Source organism: Salvelinus fontinalis, chromosome 21 (genome assembly GCF_029448725.1).
Source record: "Salvelinus fontinalis isolate EN_2023a chromosome 21, ASM2944872v1, whole genome shotgun sequence".
NCBI classification, from domain to species: domain Eukaryota; kingdom Metazoa; phylum Chordata; class Actinopteri; order Salmoniformes; family Salmonidae; genus Salvelinus; species Salvelinus fontinalis.
Genome location: NC_074685.1, coordinates 35,209,922 through 35,235,369, shown reverse-complemented (window position 1 = coordinate 35,235,369; position 25,448 = coordinate 35,209,922). Strand labels below are relative to the sequence as shown.

Below are 25,448 nucleotides of genomic sequence, written 5' to 3'. Positions count from 1 at the left end.
GATACGTAATTCTTTTGTGCACTTATTTGACATCGCTGCCATGCGTCCATGGAAACACAGCAAAACAAACGAGACAGATGTACACGAGATGAGAGTGAAATTCCATAGACCTAGGCGAGGAAAACAGGTGTCTACAAAATGATGAAAGCTGCCTATGTTGTCATTTTGTATTTAGAAAACTGTGCAAGATGCCTATAATTAAAGTTCCAGTTGTCCATAATTTGGGTATAATTTCCCAAACCCACAAAGAGGATTTGCAAAAAATACTTTTCAAAAAAGCTCAGGAAATAACAATCACAACCAATTCAAAGGCTACCAGGTAAGGACTGAGTTTACTGCACTGTCCCTTTTTGATCGTAATTAAGTAATGTAGCCTATGTATGTGTGTAAAGGTCTGGACCATATGGCACAGGTGGTGGTGAACTTGCCCAATAACCTCAGGGTTGCTGGTTCAAGCTCTGTCTCTGCAAAATGAGCTAGACTGGACGAACTCAATTTAGGCTACTGCCAGAATTATGTTTTAATGTTTCAATCTCGATATATTTTTGTAAAATGTATATACCCCTTCGTAAAAAATTGCATAGCTTACTACTGTAAGGTTGTTGTCTTCACTTATGCCTACTGTATGGTAAAATGTGTCTATTTTACAGAAACCCATTTGAAATAAAAGAGGAGTTTATCAAAAAGTACAACAATTCCCAGGGCTCTGAGGAACAAGACAAGTATAATGAGCTGGCACGACAACTACTTAGCCGAAGCAAGGTGTTTACCTGGACATGTCCAATAAGAAATGCTCATATGTTCATTTTCTGTTGCAAACGATACAGGGGTGCGTTCAGTTCGATTAAATGTTTGTTACACTACATAACGTCTTGTACTGAACAACACCTTTCTCCAAAACGTTCTTCAAATTTCTTTAGTAGACTTTGAAGGTACGTATTTAAAGGGCAGTGGCCATGCTGACAGCGTTCCCCAAACCACAACCCAACCCTCCCCCTTTTCCGTTTAATTGGACGTACCATAATGTTTTTCGTACTGAACGCAGCCCAGGTGTCAATGTCCCGCATTCATTTCTCAACCATTTTCTGTGACAGTTCACAGAATTCCCAGCAGATGGTGACAAAATCAAATATGTGAGGCTATTTAACTGGACACTACGGTTGGGGCCAATTCCATTTGAATTCCAGTCAATTCAGGAAGTTCATTGAAATTCCAATTCTCTTCTTGTGTTTCAATTAGGAAACATGTGGCATAGGAATTTGGTTTACTTTCTGAATTGACTGTAATTGAAATGGAATTGACCCCAACCCTGCTGTACACCTCAAGGTAATCATATTTTTCCTCAACAGCGCAGAGCTGGACTGAAATGCATGGGTGAGGGCGACCACGTTCAGCTTCCTCTGGCATGGACAGAGCTGCTGTTGCTTGGTTTGTGCCGTGGTAAAATTCAAAATGGTAGGTTATTATTGAGAGACCTATTGTGCATAGAGTGTACTTTTCAATAACTGTACTGTAATGATTGGGCTGGGCCCTGATTTTTTTCCCCTGACCATTTGACCTGACCATTAAAAACTCAGGGCCCTATAGATTACTATAACTATGCAACTAGAGCCTAGAGGTTTTCCTGGTCAGGTCACATGGTCAGGAAAGATTTAGGGCCTTGGTAATTATAATGATTATGAATAATATGTTAATGCCATAGCTGTTAACACAAACAGTTTTTGTTTAAATCAAGACAAACATTGTGTTACCTCTAGATTCCCTGGATTCCCTTCTGATGTCATTGGACCATGCTCCAGTGCATCCAGAACAGATTCCTGCCCTCTTTTACCTGGGCGAGTCAGTCTTGTACTGGGTCTGTGCTGATACGTCTCAGAAGCCTAATTTGTACACCTGCGAAGTGAAGATACTCAAGGTAGAGTGGACAGATTTATGTTTCTTTTAAGTACGTGTCACTGTGTGGGGAAAAATACCTTATGTAACAAGTTTACAGAACAGCCATACTCCTAAAACAGGGTAAGACCTTGAATTGTATTATACATTATTTAGTTCACCTTTGTAACTTTATTGTGCTCTTTTAGCTGGGATATTTGGTCTTCTTGAGACTATTTCTCTTTCACATCTCTGGAAACCTGAGTGGATACCAAAGAAGCAAATCCCATCTTCACGTTTTTTTAAAAGGTAGAGTACTAGATGGATAAATAGTGATTCATTCTACTTTTACATAGTAATATACTGTAATAGTGTAATTATTGTGTGTGTTCACATGCAGGTTCAACTAATTGATGTAAACTGTTGTTTCCCTTTTAGCTCTGTCTCAGTGTGAGCCATGCTACCAACCGTATCCAAACATCTTGCTCTCAGTGCACTTCATGTTACGTTCAGGGGAGATCATTTGTGGACTGGGACCTTTTCAAGAGGATTCTGCATCAGTAAGAGTTCCATGCAAATTCTAACAAATCTCCTAAAATATTTATTTTGGTCCTGGTGGAACAGTTGTTAAGAGTGCTGCCCATAATATATACCCTTAATTAAGTAAAAGTACTTTAAAGTACTACTTAGGTCGTTGTATCTGTACTTTACTATTTATATTTTTGGACAACTTATACTTTTACTTTACTACATTCCTAAAGAAAATCATGCACTTTTTACTCCATACATTTTCCCTGACATCCAAAAGTACTTGTTACATTTTGAATGCTTAGCAGTACTGGAAAATGGTCCAATTCACACACTTCTCAAGAGAACATCCCTGGTCATACCTACTGCCTCTGATCTCACTAAACACACATGCTTCGTTTATAAATGATGTCTAAGTGTTTGAGTGTGCTCCTGGCTATCCGTAAATTTTAAAAAAAGAAAAGAAAATGGTGCCCTCTAGTTTGCTTAATATAAGGAATTGTAAATTATTTATACTTTACTTTTGATACTGAAGTACATTTTAGCAATTACATTTAAGATGATATAGCTTTAGACTTTTACTGAAGTAGTATTTTACTGGGTGACTTACTTTTACATTAGTTATTTTCTAGGAAGGTATCTTTACTTTTACTCAAGTATGACAACTGGGTACTTTTTCTACCAGTGCTGTAATGTAAGTTGCTTTGGATAATACTCTTCTAAGTGGCATATATTCATTTAAATCCAGTCTATTCCAAAAATGAATTTGGTTTAAGATTAGTTTAAGATTAACATTGGAAAAGTGTATTCATATTCACTCAAATGCATGTCAATATGTGTAATGTTGCACTGTGTCATAACACAACATGACTTATCTAGGTGACTAATTAAGAGATAATTGTCACGTTCCTGACCTATTTATGTTAGTTTGTTATGTGTGTTAGTTGGTCAGGACGTGAGGTTGGGTGGGCATTCTATGTTTTCTGTTTCTGTGTTGGTTTTGGGTTGCCTGGTATGGCTCTTAATTAGAGGCAGGTGTTTGGCGTTCCTCTAATTAAGAGTCATATTTAGGTAGGCGTTGTCACAGTGTTCGTTGTGGGTGATTGTCTTCCGTGTCTGTACACCACGCGGGACTGTTTACGGTTTGTGTAGCCTATGTTCCTATTCGTGCGTTTTTCTTGTTTTATGTAAGTACGTCGTCTAGGTCTGTCTACACCGTTTGTTGTTTTTGTTAGTTTAATCAAGTTCGTGTTTTGTTAATAAAATATGTCTTTTCACTACGCTGCGCCTTGGTTCCTTCAATACTCATCCTCTTCAGATGAAGAGGAGGAGGACTGCCGTTACAATAATGCCCTCGAAACTGGTATTTGGAAGATATATTGGCACGGGTGTTAGTCCCGAGACAAGGTTGAGTGCTGGCAAACCGTGCCAATATCCTCCAAACACCGGCTCGAGGGCATTATCACTTTTATACAACGGGTTACCAACATATTCAAATAATGATTAAAATATTTTAAGTAAAAAAAAAATATTAATTCATACTATTTAATCCTTTCAGGAGATATAGTCCCGACACAAATCTATGGTTGATACCCAAGCCGACTGGTTGTTCGTTCTATCGGTTCGGTTGCCAGAGACGCGACCCAGTTAAGTCTTTTTGTTCTGTATCTATGGATGCGACCCAGTTGTTCATTCCAAATGTTCCATTGCCATACTGGCTGACAACCTTCTTATCCCTTGCTTGCTAGCTAGTCAACTGCAGCTAACTTACAGTCATGTCAAACAGTGTAGCCAGAATAACAGCTAAGTAGCTGCGTTTGTTTAAGCTGTTTTCTAGTGACATTTATTTGGATACATCCACAGGCCTGCCAACTTTTAAAGAAAGCTCGGAGTGAGATTTGCGATGTGAATTTCATTGCCCCCTGGCACAACCGCTAGATGGGGGACTGGGGATCCTTCTCCAGGAAAAAGTTACTTTTTTAAAGCTCATTTCCTGAAATGCTATGTATTTTGACATGGCTTAGTCCTATGACCAGGGTGGAAAATTAAAAACCACAGTTCAGTTCTGTAATTTTGTAACAAAGTACACTCTCTCTGGTACATCACAGTGTGCTCCCCTTTGCAACAAGTTCTCTCTGTCAAGTCGTCCGGCCCTTATACCTGCATCTTTCAGGACCTGAGCACTGTAACAGCAATTCTCCAATTCAGCAGATTTGACACTGTAGTCTGTTTCCTGATCGCAAATTCTGCGGACTCTTTGGAATTGGCCATATGGAATTTTCTCTTTTAGCCTTGTGGGGTGAAAGCTGTCTGCCCTCAGAATCGTATTCCCATCTGTAGGCTTCCTAAAGATTGATGTGTGCAAACAACCTTTGTCATTTTTACTGATGTCAAGGTCCAAAAAATGTATGTCTTCCTTGTTGTACTCCCTACTTAGTTTGATGTTAGGGTTAGTGCTGTTAAGCTATTGGTGGAAGGAAATAAGTTCATCTTCTGAGCCAGACCGAAACAGGCAAATATCAATATTGTGTCCCAAACATATAATCTGGTCTAATAACTGGTCTTTAGAAGGATCCAAAATGAAGTCATTTTTACCATTTACATAAGTACAAACCAGCGTAGGAAGGGCTGTAGCAAGCTTCCATGGCACATCCTTTGACTTGTTTAAAAATATGGTCCTGAAAGACAGATGTTATTATTAAGAGTCCATTCAGTCAGTGAAACAATGAATTCTGTGGGAGGCATCTCAGTTTCAGGCCAGGTACTCAATGGTACATAGCTGCCTATCTTTGTTTGTGTTTAATGGTGGTGTATAGAGACTCCACATCCATGGTGACTAAAAAGGAAGCTGTACCTATATTGTTCAATTCCTTAATTTTGTTCAACACATCTGTGGTATCTTGAAGATAGGCTGGGAGTGACGGCAGATGAGGCTTAATAAAGTAATCAATGTACTTGGAGATGGGTTCTGTCAGACTTTCATTACCACTAATCACTGCTCTACCTGGGGGGGGGGTTTCAAGATTCTTGTGGACCTTTGGAAGAAGATAATACTTTTTTTAACTCCTTGTCTGAAATGTAGCCATTCTCCTTAGCTTCTGTGAGGATCCCTTTCAATTCAGTTTTTAGGTCCTCTGTAGGGTTGAAGGTAAGAGATCGGTAGAATTCATCATTGTCTAATTGACGGTAGACTTCTGTCACATATTTGTCTTTACTCCATACTACGGTAGCGCCACCTTTTGTCTGCTTTTTTAACCACAATCCATCCATTTTTTTTTCTCCATCCACAAGGATTCAACTGCATCCCCCTCTGTCTTAGAAAGGTTATGTCGTGTTTGGTTAGAGTAAATTTGACCTTTTAAACAGATTCTCCACATCAAAATGCACCTTCTTGGTGCATGTATTTAGTGTGGCATTCTGGACAATGGGACAAAAGGTGGACTTGGGCTTAAAATGGGTTTTTGAGGGCACAGAAACTGCCTGACCTGAAACACTGGTGTCTAGTTGGAGAAATGTTTTGCTTGTACCAGGCCTTCAGATGTATAAACAAAATAGGTCAATCTTTGTAGTGAATTCATTAGTTGAGTACGTGGCTGCAAAGGACAGTCCTTTAGACAAGACCCTTACACAACCATCATAAAGGGGTTCTCCAGAAATGTTGATCACAGCCTTGTTCTAGTCCTGCTCCGTGTGGTTGGATAGTCTTGATTTCTTCCTCCCCCTCTGTTGGCCTCTTCTGCGTCCTCTCCCTCTCTTGTTGGGGAAGCTGCGTGGCTCCTCTTCCTGGTCTAAAAAATCTTGGGAGGAGCCGACCTCTGAGCGTCTGGGGTGATCCTCATCATCGCTGCTCGTAAATTTGATCTACGCGTCCTCCTTTGTGGGTGTGATTCTGAATTCTTGCGGGTTGCGGGTTCTCCAGGCAAAGACCTTGCCATCTCTACTTCAGGTGTATTTTAGTATGCTTTGAACATGAAATAAACCCCGAGAATTTGACAAGTTTGTTACTTTTAGATTTTTGGGGGATGAAATGTCAAGAATGCAACAAAAACATATTGCTTTAGGTGGTTTGACACTTTATTCAAACAGTAATGAAAGGAGATAGGGACACAGCCAAACGCTAGAAACAGTGGGAAGGTTGGAGTCAGGGATTGATCCCTGTTCTCAGGTGTAAAGTTGTATGAGACACGTGCCAGGGGAGTGTTTCAACTACATTTTCTGCACAGGAAATGTAAATATTAATGGTTGATGACAGTGGGTAACCAAATCATATATTGGAGTCTCCTTGTCCATAGACTGCTTCCAAGGTAAAGACACAAACATTTAGAATTTTGTAATTTGGGTGAAATCTCTTTTTTCCTGCTTGCTCTCCAGGAGGGTTGGACATCCCTCATATATGTTTCCAAAGTGCTGGGTGTTTGAAAAGGTTCTTGTTGTACCAATAATTTCTCAAAATCACCAAACTTTCAAGGAAAATCTAATGAATATCAATGTTCAGGTGGTTTATGCCTACTAAGGAAATAGATACAGTTGAAGTCGGAAGTTTACATACACCTTAGCCAAATACATTTAAACTCAGTTTTTCACAATTCCTGACATTTAAACCCAGTAAAAATTCCCTGTCTTAGGTCAGTTAGGATCACCACTTTATTTTAAGAATGTGAAATGTCAGAATAATAGTAGAGAGAATTATTTCTTTCAGCTTTTATTTTTTTCATCACATTCCCAGTGGGTCAGACGTTTACCTACAGTCAATTAGTATTTGGTAGCATTGCCTTTAAATTGTTTAACTTAGGTCAAACATTTTGGGTAGCCTTCCACAAACTTCCCACAATAAGTTGGGTGAATTTTGGCCCATTCCACCTGACAGAGCTGGTGTAACTGAGTCAGGTTTGTAGACCTCCTTGCTCACACATTCTTTTTCAGTTCTGCCCACACATTTTCTATAGGATTGAGGTCAGGGTTTTATGATGGCCACTCCAATACCTTGACTTTGTTGTCTTTTTTCCCACAACTTTGGAAGTATGCTTGGGGTCATTGTTCATTTGGAAGACCCATTTGTGATCAAGCTTCCTGACTGACTGATGTTTCCTGACTGATGTATTGAGATGTTGCTTCAATATATCCATGATGCCATATATTTTGTGAAGTGCACCAGTTCCTCCTGCAGCAAAGCACCCCCACAACCATGATGCTGCCACCCCCGTGCTTCACAGCTGGGATGGTATTCTTCGGCTTGCAAGCCTCCCCCTTTTCCCTCCAAACATAACGATGGTCATTATGGCCAAACAGTTCTATTCAGACCAGAGGACATTTCTCCAAAAAGTATGATGTTTGTCCCCATATGCAGTTGCAAACCGTAGTCTGGCTTTTTATGGTGGTGTTGGAGCAGTGGCTTCTTCCTTACTGAGCGGCCTTTCAGGTTATGTCGATATAGGACTCGTTTTACTGTGGATATTGATACTTTTGTACCTGTTTCCTCCAGCATCTTCACTAGGTCCTTTGCTGTTGTTCTGGGATCGATTTGCACTTTTCGCACCAATGTACGTTAATCTCTAGGAGACAGAACGCGTCTCCTTCCTGAGCGGTATGACAGGTGCATGGTCCCATGGTGTTTATACTTGCATACTATTGTTTGTACAGATGAATATGGTACATTCAGGCGTTTGGAAATTGCTCCCAAGGATGAACCAGACTTGTGGAGGTCAACCATTTTATTCTGAGGTCTTGGCTGATTTCTTTTGATTTTCCCATGATGTCAAGCAAAGAGGCACTGAGTTTGAAGGTAGGCCTTGAAATACATCCACAGGTACACCTCCAATTGACTCAAATGATGTCAATTAGCCTATCAGAAGCTTCTAAAGCCATGACATAATTTTCTGGAATTTTCCAATCTGTTTAAAGGCACAGTCAACTTAGTGATGCAAACTTCTGACCCACTGGAATTGTGATACAGTGAAATAATCTGTCTGTAAACAGTTGTTAGAAAAATTACTTGTGTCATGCACAAAGTAGATGTCCTAACCGACTTGCCAAAACTATAGTTTGTTAACAAGAAATTTGTGGAGTGGTTGAAAAACAAGTTTTAATGACTCCATCCTAAGTGTATGTAAACTTCCGACTTCAACTGTAGATGGTAAGGCCCTGCAATAGACTTGTGTCCTGTCCAGGGGGTGTACTTTACATCAAGATGCCTCACGCTACAGAAACAGGAGATCTTTGAATGCTACTTCTTTACTACTTATGCCTACTATATAGTTGAAGATCCTTTCCATCATCTTACTCTAAATAGACAAAATATGTGTTTATGAGTTGAGGACCCTACCATCTCTGCCTAGCTTGTGCACGTTACTAAAATATCAAGAATGATTTTGGATTCCTGGAGCATTTAATATCCCATGCTTATTTGTATAACTTATTCAAAACTGTCCAAGAATGGCTGCAATAATAATAAAAATATCATACATTTTCAAATACACAAGTACGCATATCAGATATGTGATTACACTGGCAAAATTGGGAAGAAGTGGAATAATAGAATACGTCTGGGGAATAACGGTAGTGTTCTTGGTGACGAGCACAGTAATTACTCAATATTTTAGCCCATTGTTAAGAATGACAATTGTTCCACTGATCAGACTAAATAAAGTAAATGGATAATAAAATCTCCTGAAGACAAGATTACATAAATCTGTCCCTACAACCTAAACAAGGAATTGTTATATTCATTCCCCCCCTCTAGAATCAACTTACACTTTTCGGTTGAAAACTGTTTGACAAAATTATTTTCACAGTTACAAATAAGGTCACCCTACCAAACTTCCCTGCTAAAACATACTGTAGGTCAGTGGAGGCGCCTTAGAGGAGGAAGGGGAGGACCATCCTCCTCAGTGAATTTCATAAAAAAAAAAAATGGTAAAACATTGAAAAGCTATTTTGATAAAACTATACCAAATATATTCACATATCACCAAATAATTGATGAAAACACACAGTAGCCTCAACAGCACTCTGTAGGGTAGCACCATGGAGTAGCCGGAGGACAGCTATCCTCCTCTTGGTACATTGACTTCAATACAAAACCTAGGAGGCTCTTGGTTCTCACCCCCTTCCATAGACTTACACAGTAATTATGACAGGTTGGAGGACATCCTCCAACCGATCAGAGCTTTTGCAGCATGAACTGACATGTTGTCCACCCAGGATCAGAGAATTAATCTAGTACTGAAAGCATGAGCTACAGCTAGCTAGCTCTGCAGTGCATAACATGTGGTGAGTAGTTGACTCAAAGAGAAAGACAATAGTTGAACAGTTTTCAACATATGAATTTCTTCAAAAATGAGGGAAAAGGCGAGAGAGGGTGAGAGTAATTTTTTCTCACTTTTAGTTTCACCTACTTAGCTAGCAAATGCAGCTGGCTTGTTTAGTTACTCAACACCCGGCTCAAACAGAGGAATGCTATGTTAGCTAGGTCGCTATGACTATCCAACACAACACTGGAACTCTTCCAAGTCAAGGTACGCTTTTGGTTTTATTAATTTATTAATATACTGCTTACTGACTGTACACTGTACCTTACTGCATGATTGTAGTGGGTTTACTAACATATTCGTTTTATTAGCTATGTTGACTAGAATGTTACTTTAGCTAATATAGGTACAACGATGTAGGCTGTGTGTAGCGGTTATGACATGGTTTGACTTGGAAAGGTTTTTTCGCCTGGTCACATAGCGCTGATGTGTTGTTTATTGAAGTCCACAAACAAAGGGAAAAGGTGAGAGGAGGAGAGTGCATAGAGGCGAGAAGGAATACAACGTGGCTGCTATGAAAGTGAACTGTGTTTATGCATGAGCAGGTGTGTATTCATTCCGCCGATTCTGTTGAAAAAAAAAAATCTTAAACGGAAGCAAACGAAACGGGGGGAAATGACCAGAATTTGTCCAATAGAAACTCGTTTGCAACTGTTGGACTAATGATTACACCCTAGATAAGCTAGAAGCAGGCAAGCATGTGCAAGGCGGTATTGAATGGGTCACTGTCTGTCCACGTGTCACTGTCTGTCATCTCAAATTTTTCTCTCAACCTGTGTGCACCTACGTTGTAAACTTTCATTCAGGCTAGGTTGTAGCAACCTCATGATGGTATAGGGAAAATTTGACTATCATGTAGTAGCCTATACCTATCGATGTTACATTGAATTGGGTGGATGGAATATGAATGACAGCCATCAAACATGTTGTAATAGAAAAAAGAAAATCGCTGCCCCACATCATAAACGGCAGTGACCGCCACTGCTGTAAATCTGTCTAATACCTTTTCTTTGTCACAGTCTAAATGCCAATCACCAAACGAGGGGACTAATGCGAGTGTGGATTAAATCGACTTTAGTACATGCTGTCAAAAGGCTGCATTCTGCAATAATAGGTAACAGCAAAAAAAATGTAACATTGTACATAAAATAGCACTACCGTACTGCTCTTTTTACAGTTTTATAAACTCAGCGGAGAACATTCTCGCTCTGCATTCAGCTCCACTCTAATTTTGAGGGGCGTTTCTTTAAAACATGCATTCAATCCCCTTGATCCCTTACATAACTAGACCAATCATATGCTTCGATGTGCCCCTGTTCACTGTGCTGTTGCAAAACAGGACAGTGGGAGAGGTTCCGCTCGTGATGTTAAATTGCAGGCGCAGATGCTCCGATTTCTTAACGATTTGGAGCACCGTTGAAAAGTTAACGCGCTGACTATACAATTAACTAATTCGAAAAATAAAAGCAGTACTTTTCAATGCGTGAGAAGAGGGTCAAATGCGTGTGTCTCACTGCCAATGTGTGAGAGTTGGCCAATGTGTGAGAGTTGGCAGATCTGCATCCACAACAATGAGCTAATGATGGGCGATTTCGCTTGGCATAGAAAATGTGGTCTCTCGTCAGGACACTGTTGTTCAGAGGAGCTAGCCAACAACACAGCTAACACAATCACTTCAAACTGAAGCTGGAAAGGCTGCAAACTAGCTGCATTTAGTTTCGTTCGACCTGTTTTCTATTGACATTTCTTTCTATATAGCCATAAAAATTATGCTGATTCATGATTTCGCCTGGCTGAGAAAAGCTGTCAATCTCATCCCGACCCTTACACAGTTTATTACTATGGGACAGCTAGAGGTCGAATGTCAATACTGAAACAATATTGCAAATGTCAGTGAGACAGAGTAAGGGTTATACAAATCTCCACTATTGAAAACCAGTTGCTAGTCTAAAAGAAACAGGAGATAATGTCAAGATGCTTTTTACAGAGGAGATCAAGTTGAGCGATTCATATAAATTGCCTGGCTGGGTTGATGAGACAGTGGATCGCGCAGTGAGATGGAACAGAGTAAATAGGCATTTCAAAGTCATAGCTTTAGCCGGTGATAACTTGTGGAATAAACACATTCTGGAATGCGGTTTCAACCAATAAGCGTCCAGGATTAGACCCACCCGTTGTATACTGTTTGCATATCTCGTAGCTACGTCCTGATGCTTTCCATATGTGATCTGTTGTGTACTGTAGGCTCAGGAAGACTGTCAGGAGTATGACGTGAACCAGGTGCTCTGGCATTGTCTTCTCAGTTGGTACTGCGTACAAAACAATGTCCGCCAGCTCTCCCAAGTGGCACACCACCTCATCATGCTGAGAGAGGAGCTGCAGAAAGACAACTGGTTGGTTTGGGCTGTGTATTGTAATCTTGTTCTCTCCAACAGTCAAACTTTTCATTAGTGCAACATTAGTGTAGACTACATCACTCATACATTAGTTCATACATTACTCCTGATGTATCATTCTTCATAAATATATGAATGTTTATTTTATACCAGTATCAAGTCAAAGACTTGTGTAATCATCCAAATCAAAGTGTTTTATTTGAAATGAATACCTTTTTTAAAATCTATTTTAAATACAGGTTGGACTGTGCTTTGGGATTAATGGTTCTGGGTGAGGCTGCAAAGTCCAGCTTGTTGTGCCTTCAGATGTTGATGAGTCTCCACATCAACCCAAAGACAGAGCAGGATGGGATTATAGAAGAAAACGTAAAGCTATTAACTGCCATACATATTATGGGCTGGTTACCCAGACCAAGATTAAGCCTAGTCCTGGACTAAAAGTTATTGTTAACTGGAGATTCTCCATTGAGCATGCTTTTTTTAGGCCAGGTCTAGGCTAAATCTGGTTCTGGTAAAGCTAGCCCATATCCACACACTAAATTAACTTCTCTCTCTTTTAATTTCTTTCAGTCGTGCTATAGGTATGTCATCCTCTTTTCCAGGGAGGTATGTCTCAGAGTGGTTGCTGGCCATGGCAGTTGGAACACATCTATACCACTGTGTTAGCAGACATATGCCAGCATAGCAGCAATGCAGAGATACAGAAAACAGCTCTGCTGGGCAGTCAAACCCCTCCAGGATATCACAATACTGATGGACTGCTTAAACTTCTGAACCACTGTAAGTCCAGGAAGTGGCATGACGGATGGAGATAGTGGAAAAACAAGCAAACACTGAAACATGAGCATTGTACAAAAATAGCCACATTTATTTTGTTTTTGGTTTGTGGGAGTAATAGATTTATCATCATCTTCAGATTTTATGCCTATATGATTTATTAGCCTAAACTTCCATTGCATACATTACAGTTTATAGCAAGAGTACGATCCAATGAAACAGCTTGCGTTAGCCATTATCTTTACACCAAAAGTCTAAAGCAGTAATTCCCTATCCTGGTCTCCAGTTTGTCAGGGTTTTCACTGAGTGTGGTGTCATCTGTTCATTCGCTAGCTGGCGCCGAGGCCTGGCAGCTGCGCTACAGTGCTGTTCAGGCTTTGGTGTGCGTATGCCGAGGGCTCAGCGGAGCTGTGTTGCAGGAGGGGCTGAGGAATGTGGCCTGGATCACTCTGCAGGAACACCTGTGCCAAGAGACAGACCAGAGAGTCGGAGATGCCGCCCGGGTTATAGAGGTGTGGAGTTGTTTTTGATATCTCTAAGGTTCAGATCTTTTCCTAGTCCGGTCACATGGTCAGGATAAACTCTGGGCCTTATTCATCTCAAATGTCAACTTACTCTCAAAGGAAAGATGTCTTTGACTGCTGTATTGTCACAACTGCTTTTCCCTTTACAAAACATTGTTTAAAGCACAAACGTATCTGCTTACCAGGTTCGAGCTGAATAACATCACTAGGAAAATCCTGAAAGTCCTGAAATCTGTCACAGTCTATAGTATAGAAGATTTTGAAAACGAATATCAATTACATGTATACTGAGAGGATTCAGTCTTAAAATCCAAACAGAATCAGCAACTCGGCTTCTTATTCACACATTTATTGTTAGCTGAAATATAATTTGCATCAGAAAAATGTTCAACTGGTTCTTCTGATCGAAACAACGGGAACAAAGGCTGTTTTTGGTGATTTATGGATCCAATTAAAGATTAGCATATTTTATCATTACTGTGGTTATTACCATGGCATTGTTTAATACTCTGTCCAAGTTTTTGCAAATTAAAGGCATAACTGCTAAAATGACTAACTTATTGATTTATTTTTTAAACAGAAGTTAAGGTACTGCTATTTTATTTGTTTCCTAGGCTGAAATTAATGTTCCAGAGAGCAGTCTTCTCAGTGAGAGAGGGAAGCCATCATCATCTTCCTCTGCTTCTAGCGTACCTGCTAGTCTACCTGGCCAACTGATCACCTGGAGGTTAGCATGTACCCTCTCTCAGCACTACCTGCCCCCCACGCCTCTCCAGCTCACCCCCCACACCAAGGCCAAGAAGGAACAACCACCTCCCTCCAACAGGCCTAGGCTGGAAGCCTGTCCTCCACTGCCCAAAGAAACACTCCCTGGCCCTGCCAGTAAGATGCAGCATCCAACCAGACATCCAGAGGAATATCACAGTGCCCCTAGGTAAAGGAAACAGATTTTGGCTAAATTGTTCTGTGTTATGACTACAATACTTTATGTAACTGTGGAAAATAAGTGAGATGTAATTTAACATGACGTTATTACATTTATTCTAGAAAAAGTAAGAAATATCAAACTTACATGGACTTCAATGCACGTACAGATGTTGACTTGATGAGAATTGTGGAGGACCAGGTGAGAGCATTACATTAAGGCATACATGAAAAGTGATTCACCCAAGGTATTACAAATCTGATCTATGCAGATTACAATTATGAATGTAAATTTGTATTGATAATGTCCCTTGCATAAATAGAGATGTGCCAAAAACAAATCATAGAGCGTAATTAGAAATGAATGTCCTCCTTTTCCAGTGTGTGTGATGTGTTCCTTATGGTGGCATTGTGCCTGAGGATATACTGATTGCTTTTTGAGGATGTTCTCTTGCTAAAAGCGTATTAGCCAACCCTTACTGTGCATGGTGTAGTATATTAGCAGTGATAGCCTAATCGAAGTCATTATAATTTCTGATGATGGTTGAAAATAACTATGGTTGGGATGGAAATTCAAATCAATTGTGTTTTCATTTCACTACAGTGGCAAAAAGAACTACAGATCAAAATGGCAGAGGAGGAAGATGCTGAAAAGAATGAATTAGAGAAAGTACAAAAGGAAAAAGAGGAACAATTCAAAGAGATTATGAGGAGGCGGGTGGAAAAAGTCAAGAAGGACACCAAACCATATGAGCTTCCCGGATATCAACAAACGGGAGGTCAAATCTGAATCTGAAAGAGACATAAATGACTTGTGCCATGCTCTTTGTTATAATACTGATCCCAAAACATTTTACCATGGTGATTGCATCTAGCATTATTTTTGGGAGGGAATAGTGTCTTGCATACAACAAGTGCAAATTGTTTTATGCACTTTATTTCATTTAATTGGCAAACGTAACTTGGGTTTCATCCTTTTTTAATCTCACATTATATTTACAGAAAGATAGAAAAATGTGACAAAATGTGACTCTTAACAAGCAACATTGGTAGAAAGAGGTTTGCACACAACACCCTCCCCTGATGCTGATTTGTAAAGATAGCCAAAACTATTGAAATTCTATACCAAGAAAAGCATATTGTTTCCCAAACGTGCTTTTGATTTCAAATCATCCCAGACCAGCTTCTGTTTTGAAGTTGACTTTCGTCTCTCACAAACGGAAATACTTAAAATAATTGCTCATTTAATCAGATATGATAGAAACTATTAAACTAGCTTTGACATTCCCGTCGACATTAAAAACATTACGGAACAATGGTTTCCACATTCATTTACATTGACACAAACAGACTTGAACTTTTTTTTAGCAACCAATGTCCCAGGAATCCTTCTGATTCCTTACCCTAACAGTGGAGGTGCAATTCTTTGACCCTCCTATTAGCTAGGCATGATGCCGTATCACGCTTATGATACGCTCACCTCAAAACACCCCAGGAAATGTAAGGAAATTATAAACATCGTTACCAGAAGGTTTGCGTTTCCTTGGAATTTCACAAAGGTGGTCAAAACGTAAAATAAAAACCCATGGCAGCATGTTGAAGTGGAATTGCAAATGGCTCAGTCAGGTCACAAGAAAGAACAGAACAAAACAAAAATAGTATGAGCAAAAATGACTGTGTTTGTGACCTTTGGCATGTGTCATATGCTTAAGCAAGCGGTTGTACGCTTTTGGCCATAGTAACAAAATGTGTCACAAGAATGTAATGTCTAACTATTGTAGATTTAGAATCTTTGAATCATTCAGATGGATGTCATTAGCAGAAAGGGGGGTTTGCTGCATATACTGTATCAATGGTGAGTTGGATCAGTTGCATAGTTTGATATCTAGGCTGTAGGCCCCCATTCAATCAATCGCACATAATAATCAACCACACTGAGGGGGGGGCGGTTTCCCGGACACAGATTTAGCCTAGTCCTGGACTAAAAAGCATTTATGATGCAGAATTTCCATTGAAAGTGCTTTCTAATCCAGGAATAAGCTTATTCCATGGAAAACCGGCCTTGAAAGTTCACTCAATGTTGACACTACAGGTGTGTGTTTTTTCCCCCCTCATCAATATCCAATTATAACAACTTCCCAGAGAGAAGCAGAGTGGGGCGTATCTGTTTTCAAACCACCACCTCAATGCAGTGTGAACATTCTAAGTGAACTCGCAGTGCAGTTTCCCTTTACCTGCAAGTGATTGAATGGCTTTATGATTGGTACACCCTTGCAAATGTCATGAACAAAACATCCGACTTGTGTGCTCTACCAAGAGGAGCTTCACAAAACAACAGAAGTGGTGGCGTAAGTGAGGACATTGCAAATCTCTGTTGAAGCAGTAGATATAGTGCACTGAGGCTATCATAAGATATTATTATGATTTTTTTTTTTTTTTTTTTAAATGTGATGGCTGTGTAAAGCAACAAAACATGTTTTATCACTCACCACAGTACATATATGAAGGTCACAATAACAGACCCATATCAATTAATGTAATGCCACATGTCAATCTTGTGACATCAACTATTAAATGCATTAATTTCGCATCGATAGCAAATTGTAAGTGACAATTTTCTCCCAAGAACAACATACAAAGATATGTACATAGGGCTCATTATAAAACTGTGAAATAAGGCACATTTTTTTCTCTTTGGAACGACAACAAAACAAGATCTCACTTGCAATTAACAATTTATCACATATAAATGTTGACCGCTATAAAATATTGAATTAATATTTAGAATCAGTTGGCCTTCGAATCTTTTTTCAGGCACGCCAAGGACATGAAGCAATATTCACTATGATTGAAGCCATACCTCGGTATAAAGAAAACAAAGAATCACATTGTACAAAATCATATTTGTGGAAAAAGGAAATCTGAACATGTTCTCTTCCCGATAGAGTAAGTTCAAGTGAAATTGCAACACAAACGTTCCCAACACATACAGAACCTGAGACTGCAGCATAACTAGGTATACTGGACTCAAACAATATAATATTGCACTTGTCGAATTATGCTTAAACAAGTTCCATTTACTTCTCCTCCTGCCTCTTTCCTTCTCCACCTCTCTCTTTCCTTCTCGTCCTCCCTCTCTTCTTCCCCTTCCCCTCCTTCTATCTGTTCCAAGGATGTCCTATGCATTTCAGGCTTCTGCATAGCCTCGCTGACTATGTTTTTCGGCACAGGGACAGAGGCCGGATGTTGGGCATGTTCCGTGGCGATCACCGACTCTCTGGCCTGCGCTCATGTCAGCTGCACACGGTATGTGCTGATCTCCATTGGCTTAAGGCTGATTTCCTCTTGGTTCGACCCTTCCTCAGGCGCGTGCATCAGAGTAAGAGACGCAGGGGTGATGCTCTGGAATTTCAGTTCAGAAAACAGCTTCTCCGTGCGGATCTGTGGGAGAACCAATCCAAACATGAACTGTGGCGTTATACCCGCATGTGTGAATAGGAAAACCCATTATGAAAGGCGTTGATGGATAGGTTCAATAGAAAGATTTGACACCGATGATCACGATGAAATAGCCTTTCCTTTTAGAAGCTATTAATATAAAAGGACACTTAACAGGCTTATTAAATATATTAAGATTAAGTGCCTGGATCAACAGAGATTTCACCATCTACTCTGGGAAATGTTCTAATGAACACACTCTTGGTCATAACAGCCTTGATCTTCCTCTTGGAGAGAGATAAGTATTCACTTAAACTGATTATGGTTGCATTGTTATAGTTGTCATGACATTGGAAAAGGAGGAAATGTAATGAAAGGAATTTCCTTCCTCACTGCACATTTTCTGTGGCAAGTGACTCTTGAGCTGTTTTGCTCGAGGGGAAGTTCATTTCTGTAAAAGAAAATGGTACTACTAGCTGCTTGAATAAAGAGCATCGTGTGCAACCCTCAGGTTAAAATTCCCTTTAATCACTAATTAATAAAGTGTTTGGTCACAACTTTCATTTGTGTGTGTGTGTGTGTGTGTGTACGTGTGTGCTAGTGTGCCGGCATGTGTGTGGCAGGCCTTACCTTCCCCTGCGTGGTGGCACACAGTAGCCCTGTGTTCCTATTCGAGAGGGCACAGTCAAAGCCTTTTCTGTGCAGAATCAAAGCTGCCTCGTCCGACGGCCCACCCCCTTCCTCCTGTAGGACCAGTGAGAAACGCTTCAGTCCCCATAAAGACCCCTCCTGTTCTCCCCCCTCCCTTCAGCCTAAACACTGGGGCAATTATAGAGACCACCCTTTCACAGGTCAGCTGCATTTCCACAGCCATGTTCGAGGAGCTGCTTCTGCAACAGACCCTGGGTTCAAATACTGTTCTACATCATTTCAAACACTTTATCTGTGCTTGATTGAGCTAGTCTGGTTGAATGGACCAATAGAATAGTCGCAATACCGCAAACTCCACCCCACCTATCTGGAATAACAAGCAAGAAAGATCGAAAGATTTTAAATAGTATTTGAACCCAGGTTCGGACTGCAGTCAATTTCATCCCCCTTTCAGAACCGTTTCATTTTACATCCACAGTTCCTGGCTGAGTATATGGAGATGCCACAGTGCATACTAAGTGTGTTAGTAGTAGCGGCAGCGGTGTCATCATGTGAGTATTCGTATAAATTAGTACAAAGCCCTCGTCGAAAACACATTCAACGATTCTGCCCGTCTCCTCTTTTGATTTGTTCTCAGAGTCAAATTGGATGTCCGAGCGTGCCTTTACAATCGATGATTGAGCAAATTGGTCGGCAGATCCCGGAACAATTAGCTCGATCTTTGACATGATAGACGGCGGTATCATCAGAGTTGATGGGCCATGCAGCAACAAAGAGGAGATCATCGAAGACTTACAACATACAGATGTAGTGTATTTACAGAGATGATATAAGGAAATGAATGGAGAGCCCCCTTGGAGGAGTGCTGAGTGTGTGTTTTGTCCTAACAAGCAATTAAGCCAGTATTCCATACAGCCAGGGTAATCAATACAGTCAGGGATGAGCTTAATCATATTAAAGACAATGACTATGAGAACACAGCGGTGCAGTCATCACTTTAGAAAACTCGGTAACTCTTTGTAAGGAGTTGCTCCTATGTAGTACCACTGTAATTACTGTAGCAACGACATTGTATTAACATGTTACATAGTAATTCATTGTTTGAATACAGTAGCAAATGACGTGAGCGTTTCTCTTTTGGGGAATAAGGAGCGGTTCGTTCGACAAATGTCTCGAACGCCATGAATATGCAAGTACAACGCAACGATTAAATCACTAGGTAACAACCTGAAAATGCAAGGTAAATGAAAACATTACTACACAGGTACAAGAGCAACAGAATGTAAGGCTTGTTGCGGCCTTATGCTCCACAGAGAGAAAAGAGAATAAATGATTATGTAGCAATACGAAAATCTTTACCTTGGACTGGATGGTGCGTAGATTGACCAAGTGGACGTCACAGGGCAGTGATGAGGCCAGAGGGCTTAAGGGGGACAGAGACAGGGACTCTGCCTCCGTGCTCACAGCCATGGGGATCAGAGGGTGGTTCAGGTACAGCGACGACACGTGACTCAGCAGAGACGGGTAGCTGAGGGTAGAGGGTTTCTCCCCCTGGAAATATCAAAGCAGGGACGGGTTAGGGCAATACTCAGGTGCAAAAGTAACTAGGAAAAGAGAGGATTGATCATAACGTACTATATGACCATGTTTGAACCCTAATCGTCTTAATCAAGTCTCCATTGTCAGTGAACTTCAGTAAACCTACACTAGAACTACAAACTACAGTAACTACGAAAATGACAAAATTGCTTCAAATTCCTGGTATTAGTACCCCATCGGTCTTGGCTCTCTTCTCCAGTAGCAGGCGGAAGGAGCTGGCAGTAACTTTGTTGTCCAGGACGCCCTGGCCCATCCCGCGGTTATCATCCTGGTTCAGCCGACGGTCCATGATCACCTCCAATTGGCCTGGAGGGGAAAAGGTCAAAGTTGATCTATTTCAATATCACGTTGCCTTCTGTTCACATAACAGAAATGTATATATACATTTATAGCTTGGCAAGAAACAGCACGATAGAAACTGCACTTATTTTAAATCAAGTCATATCTCTCCTTTTCACATCCTGGTGCCAAAATAGCAGATGCCACTATGCACTGTACAGATGGTAATCTTAGAACCGAGCAGGGATGTCATCTTTCCTGGACACTTAAAGTACTGATGCCCTCCTTCCAATAGACAACAGAAAACAAATCCCCCGGCCTGCACTCACCACTCTTGAGGCTGGCGGAGCCCAGGGACTGTGCAGTCAGCAGGGTCAGTCTGGTCCCGGGGTCCTGAAGGTAGGCCATACTGGTCATGGGGTAAAAGTTTGCCTGGAGGGGAAGTTTGGCCATGGTTTTTCTAGGCTGGATCTGCGAGAAAATCACATCAAAGATGGTGGATAAATGAAGATGTCCCACTCGTGCGCTGGCAAGTGTCTTCACTGACATTTTCAACCTCTCCCTGACCCAGTCGGTAATACCTACATGTTTCAAGCAGATGACCCTGTGCCCAAGAATGCCAAGGTAACCTGTCTAAATGACAATCGCCCCGTAGCACAATGCTTTGAAAGGCTGGTCATGGCCCTCATCAGCACCATCATCCCAGACACCCTGGACCCACTCCGAATCACATAACGCCCCAACAAATCCACAGATTACGCAATCTTTATTGAGCTCCACACTGCCCTTTCCCACCTGGCCAAAAGGAACAGTTATGTGAGAATGCTGTTCATTGAAGACAGCTCAGCGTTCAATACCATAGTGCCCTCCAAGCTCATCACTAAGCTCCCAACCCTGGGACTGAACACCTTCCTCTGCAACTGGATCCTAGACTTCCTGACGGGCCGCCCCCAGGTGGTGAGGGTAGGCCACAACACATCCGCCACGCTGACCCTCAAGACGGGAGCCCCCAGGGGTGCATGCTTAGTCCCCTCCTGTACTCCCTGTTCACCCATGACTGCGCGGCCCCGCACGACAATGAGACAGCCTATAAGGAGGATGTCAGTATGTCAGTGACCTGGCAGTGTGGTGCCAGGACAATAACTTTTCCCTCAACGTCAGCAAGACAAAGGAGCTGATCGTGGACGACAGGAAACAGAGGGCTGAGCATCCACTGGGCTATAGTGGAGCAGGTCCAGACCGTCAAATTCCTCGGTGTCAACATCACTAAAGAATTAACATGGTCCTCACACACTAACACAGTCGTGAAGAAAGCACGACAATGCCTTTTCCCCCTCAAAAAACTGAAAAGATTTGGATGGGCCCTCAGATCTGGAAAAAGTTGTACAGCTGCACCATTGAAAGCATCTTGACTGGCTGCATTATCGCTTGGTATGTCAACTGCTTGGCATTCGACCGCAAGGCGCCACAGAAGGTAGTGCGTACAGCCCAGCATATCACTGGGCCGAGCTCCCTGCCATCCAGGACCTCTATACCAGGCGGTGTCAGAGGAAGGCCCAAAAAATTGTCAAAGACTCCAGCCACCCAAGTCATTGACTGTTCTCTCTGCTACTTGCACTAAATCTTTTGACTCATCACATACGCTGTTGCTACTGTTTATTATCTATCCTGTTGCCTAGTCACTTTAACCCTACCTATATGTACATATTTACCTCTATTCATTTGTACACCTGCACATCGATACGGGTACCCTGTGTATATAGCCAAGTTACCGTTACTCATTGTGTATTTATTGTGTTATAATTTTTTTCCGATTTTTTTTTTTTTCTTCTCTCTGCATTGTTGGGAAGGGCCCGTAAGTAAGCATTTCACTGTTAGTCTTCACCTGTTGTTTACGAAGTATGTGACAAATAAAATTTGATTTGATGACTTTTACCATTGAAAAGAAAAATGTCCCAGTTCCGGTCTGTTTAAGGGGTGGCTCTCCCATAGGCACCATTGCGATAGCAGCTGGGTCTGGTCTGCTTAGTTAATTGATTAACCAGATAAAAGGAGCGAGTGAGCTGTCTCACTTCCTCTTCCGTCTCTGGTCACATATCAAGGTGATGTCGAGGAACCATGTGACCTGACTAGGAAAACCTCAAGGCCCTAGTTAGGGCTAGGCCCCTTTTTTCTCCATTTCCGCCTGAATGACGTGCCCAAGTAAACTGCCTGTTGCTCAGGCCAGGATATGCATATAATTAGTACCATTGGAAAGAAAACACTTTGAAGTTTGAAGAAATGTTAAAATAATGTAGGAGAATATAACACAATAGATATGGTAGGAGAAAATCTAAAGAAAAACCAACCAGAATTTTCTTTTCCAGAGACCATCCTCTTAGAAAAGCAAGTAAAAGGTCATATTGAAAATTAGCTCCCTGAATGCAATTCCTATGGCTTCCACGGGGTGTCAGTAGTCTATGTTCAATGTTTCAGGCTTGTAACTTCAAAAACGAATAAGAAATATCAGTTTTAGTACAGGGGCACAGTCTTGAAAAATCGTGTTTGCGCGCCCCATGAAGACAGTACCCCACTGCTAAAATCGGTTTCCTATTGGACATACTTCTTTCCGTAAGAAATATTATAGTTTGATTACATTTTAGGGTATCTGAGGAGTGAATAGAAATGTATTTTGACTTGTTGAAACAAAGTTTAGGGGTAGATTTCCTCTGCATGTTGAACGAGTGGATTACTCAAATCGATGGCGCCAACTAAACTTACTTTTTGGGATATAAAGAAGGATTTTGTCTAACAAAACGACACTACATGTTATAGCTGAAACCCTTTGGAAGACAAATCAGAGGTAGATTTTCAAAAAGTAAGTGAACATTTAATCGTTATTTGTGAATGTATGAAACCTGTACCAGTGGAAAAATATTTTGATGTGGGGTGCCGTCCTCAAACAATCGCATGGCATGTTTTCGCTGTAATAGCAACTGTAAATCGGACAGAATTTAAGCTTTCAGCCGATATAAGACACTTATATGTACCTAAATGTTTAATATCCATGATTGTTATGATTATTTATTTGAATTGCGCACCCTCCAGTTTCACAGGAAGTTGCGGGATGCCTATCCCTAAGAAGTTTTAAAGGCTTCAACAAGGGCCCAGAGTTGATCCTACAAGGGAAAAACTCAGGGCCCCACACATATTGAATCACCAGTGAGCAAGTGTGTTGAGTGGGATCTTAAGCCGACCGTCTTTGTTTTGACTGGGTATGGGTACGGGAAGCTGTTCAGCTGGGTTGTTTATTGTTTGTTTGCGTGAAGCGTTTTATGTCGGGGGGAAAAATATTTAATCTCTGATGGCAGTAAATCCCTCTTAATCACTGAAAGTAAGGTCCGACTGCCAAAAACACGCAAATTGAGATTTTGAGGGGAAACACTGCCTCTCACTAGAATTATGGCACAGTGTTTAAAAGGCAAGGGCGCTCAAACACTGATCTGTCGAAAGATTCTCCCCTGAACAAAATGGAATCGTTTAAATCTGCATTTCAGCTTTCGTTTTCAATTCAAAACTTTGTCATGATAAAATGGAAGACGTCCATGAAGTAATTTCTACGAATTTGGACAGCTAATATACCCCCATTCAGCCAGTTTCTATGTACATTTGATGTCAAGCTAATGCTACTAGCCATTTGTATCATAGTTAATTGCTCATGTCGTAACTGTTGACAGGCTCAATGTCCATGCACAGTCTCGCATAGAAATCTCCAGTTCAGAAGCAATAAAAGCAGTATTTGCTCTGGTATATATGGCTCTGTTATATTGTGGAGTGCTTTCTCGCAACTGGAGAGCTAGGGACTGGGCTGTAATTGTGCATTCCTACTTGAAATTCAAATGAAAATGTTCCTCCGTGTATACCTTGTGTAAGGTTGCTCTTTGTCCGTGTTTTCTTTACTCTATGCATGTGTCTGTGTTATCTTAAATATCAGTGGTTACTGTAGGGCTACATTTCCTTTCAAAGTGGCTTTTTTCATTAAGTAAGCCCTCGAAGAGCTGTGACAGTTTTACCTGTACACTTATTCTTCAGTGTGTACAAAATAAAATTCTCATTCACTCATTGAAAGATCTGGGGGCAGTGCCTGAGTAGGGAGGGGAGGGGTGAGAGAGAGAGAGCCAGGTCATACAGTAACAGTACCTGGAATCCGTTGAGGTCTGTGAAGAATCGATCCTTGCTGTCCACATCGGATGTTAACCTCATTGTAATTTCACGGTTGAACTCCCCCCTTATATCTACCGAGTTACAGATCTCCACCGCCTGGCCCTCCACACCTAGAGAGAGAGAGAGAACACTAACACAATCACAGAGCATATTCACAGCACATATTTATAAGCTTCCTTCCTCTTTTGGCTTGATTTCGAGATATTAATTATACTTCTAGTGAGTCTCCGAATACACTTTTTGGGAATACATACAGTACCAGTCAAAATTTTGGACACACTTACTCATTCAAGGGTTTTTCTTTATTTGTACTACTTATTACATTGTAGAATGATGGTGAAAACAGCAAAACTATGAAATAACACATATGGAATCATGTAATATCCCCAAAAAAGTGTTAAACAAATCAAAATATATTTTATTTTTGAGATTCTTCCAAGGAGTCACACTTTCCTTTAGGACAGCTTTGCACACTCTTGGCATTCTCTCAACCAGCTTCATGAGGTAGTCACCTGGAATTGCATTTCAATTAACAGGTGTGCCTTGTTAAAAGTTAATTTGTGGAATTTCTTTCTTTCTTAATGAGTTGGAGCCAATCAGTTGTGTTGTGACCAAGGTAGGGGTGGTATACAGAAGATAACCCGATTTGGTAAAAGACCAAGTCCATCATTTTGTCAAGAACAGCTCAAATAAGCAAGAGAAATGGCAGTCCATCATTACTTTAAGACATGAAAGTCAGTCAATGCGGGAAAAAAAGGTTTCTTCAAGCGCAGTCGCAAAAACCATCAAGCGCTATGGTGAAACTGGCTCTCATGAGGACCGCCACAGGAAAGAAAGACCCAGAGTTACCTCTGCTGCAGAGGGCTCCCGAGTGGCGCAGCGGTTTAAGGCACTGCATCTTAGTAATAGAGGCGTCACTACAGACCCTGGTTCGATTCCAGGCTGTACCA

General features: G+C 41.0%; 2 protein-coding genes across 3 annotated transcripts in view; one reads left to right on the top strand and one right to left on the bottom strand.

The window, feature by feature from the left end:
• Positions 1-13: 13 nt before the first annotated feature.
• tmem232 (transmembrane protein 232) lies at positions 14-18,329 on the top strand. Of its 2 annotated transcripts, none has more exons than XM_055874986.1 (13): positions 14-319; positions 651-762; positions 1,350-1,455; positions 1,758-1,915; positions 2,082-2,181; positions 2,311-2,432; positions 11,952-12,100; positions 12,343-12,469; positions 12,706-12,883; positions 13,214-13,392; positions 14,019-14,338; positions 14,452-14,530; positions 14,933-18,329. In XM_055874986.1, the coding sequence occupies exons 1-13, from the start codon at positions 189-191 to the stop codon at positions 15,116-15,118; spliced, it is 1,947 nt and encodes a 648-aa protein (XP_055730961.1). In that variant the 5' UTR covers positions 14-188; the 3' UTR covers positions 15,119-18,329. The 2 variants fall into 2 exon arrangements, with proteins under 2 accessions (XP_055730961.1, XP_055730962.1); XM_055874987.1 differs by having other exon boundaries at positions 230-319; positions 1,355-1,455.
• Positions 15,291-25,448, bottom strand: part of LOC129818755 (alpha-mannosidase 2-like) — a 67,437-nt gene continuing 57,279 nt past the window's right edge. The window contains exons 17-22 of the mRNA XM_055874964.1: positions 24,475-24,608; positions 20,625-20,766; positions 20,189-20,322; positions 19,777-19,968; positions 18,397-18,510; positions 15,291-17,769 (exon numbers count right to left, since the gene is read on the bottom strand). Coding sequence (XP_055730939.1) covers positions 17,617-17,769; positions 18,397-18,510; positions 19,777-19,968; positions 20,189-20,322; positions 20,625-20,766; positions 24,475-24,608 — 869 coding nt within the window. The 3' untranslated portion in view covers positions 15,291-17,616. The remainder of the gene's footprint in view (positions 17,770-18,396; positions 18,511-19,776; positions 19,969-20,188; positions 20,323-20,624; positions 20,767-24,474; positions 24,609-25,448) is intronic.

What these genes read in the sequence shown, in the direction of transcription:
- tmem232 (XM_055874986.1), top strand. Translation starts at nt 189, where the DNA reads ATGCCTATAATTAAAGTTCCAGTTGTCCATAATTTGGGTATAATTTCC. An exon ending in AACTACTTAGCCGAAGCAAG is followed by an intron (nt 763 to 1,349) that starts GTGTTTACCTGG and finishes TTTCCTCAACAG; the next exon opens with CGCAGAGCTGGACTGAAATG. An exon ending in TGAGAATTGTGGAGGACCAG is followed by an intron (nt 14,531 to 14,932) that starts GTGAGAGCATTA and finishes ATTTCACTACAG; the next exon opens with TGGCAAAAAGAACTACAGAT.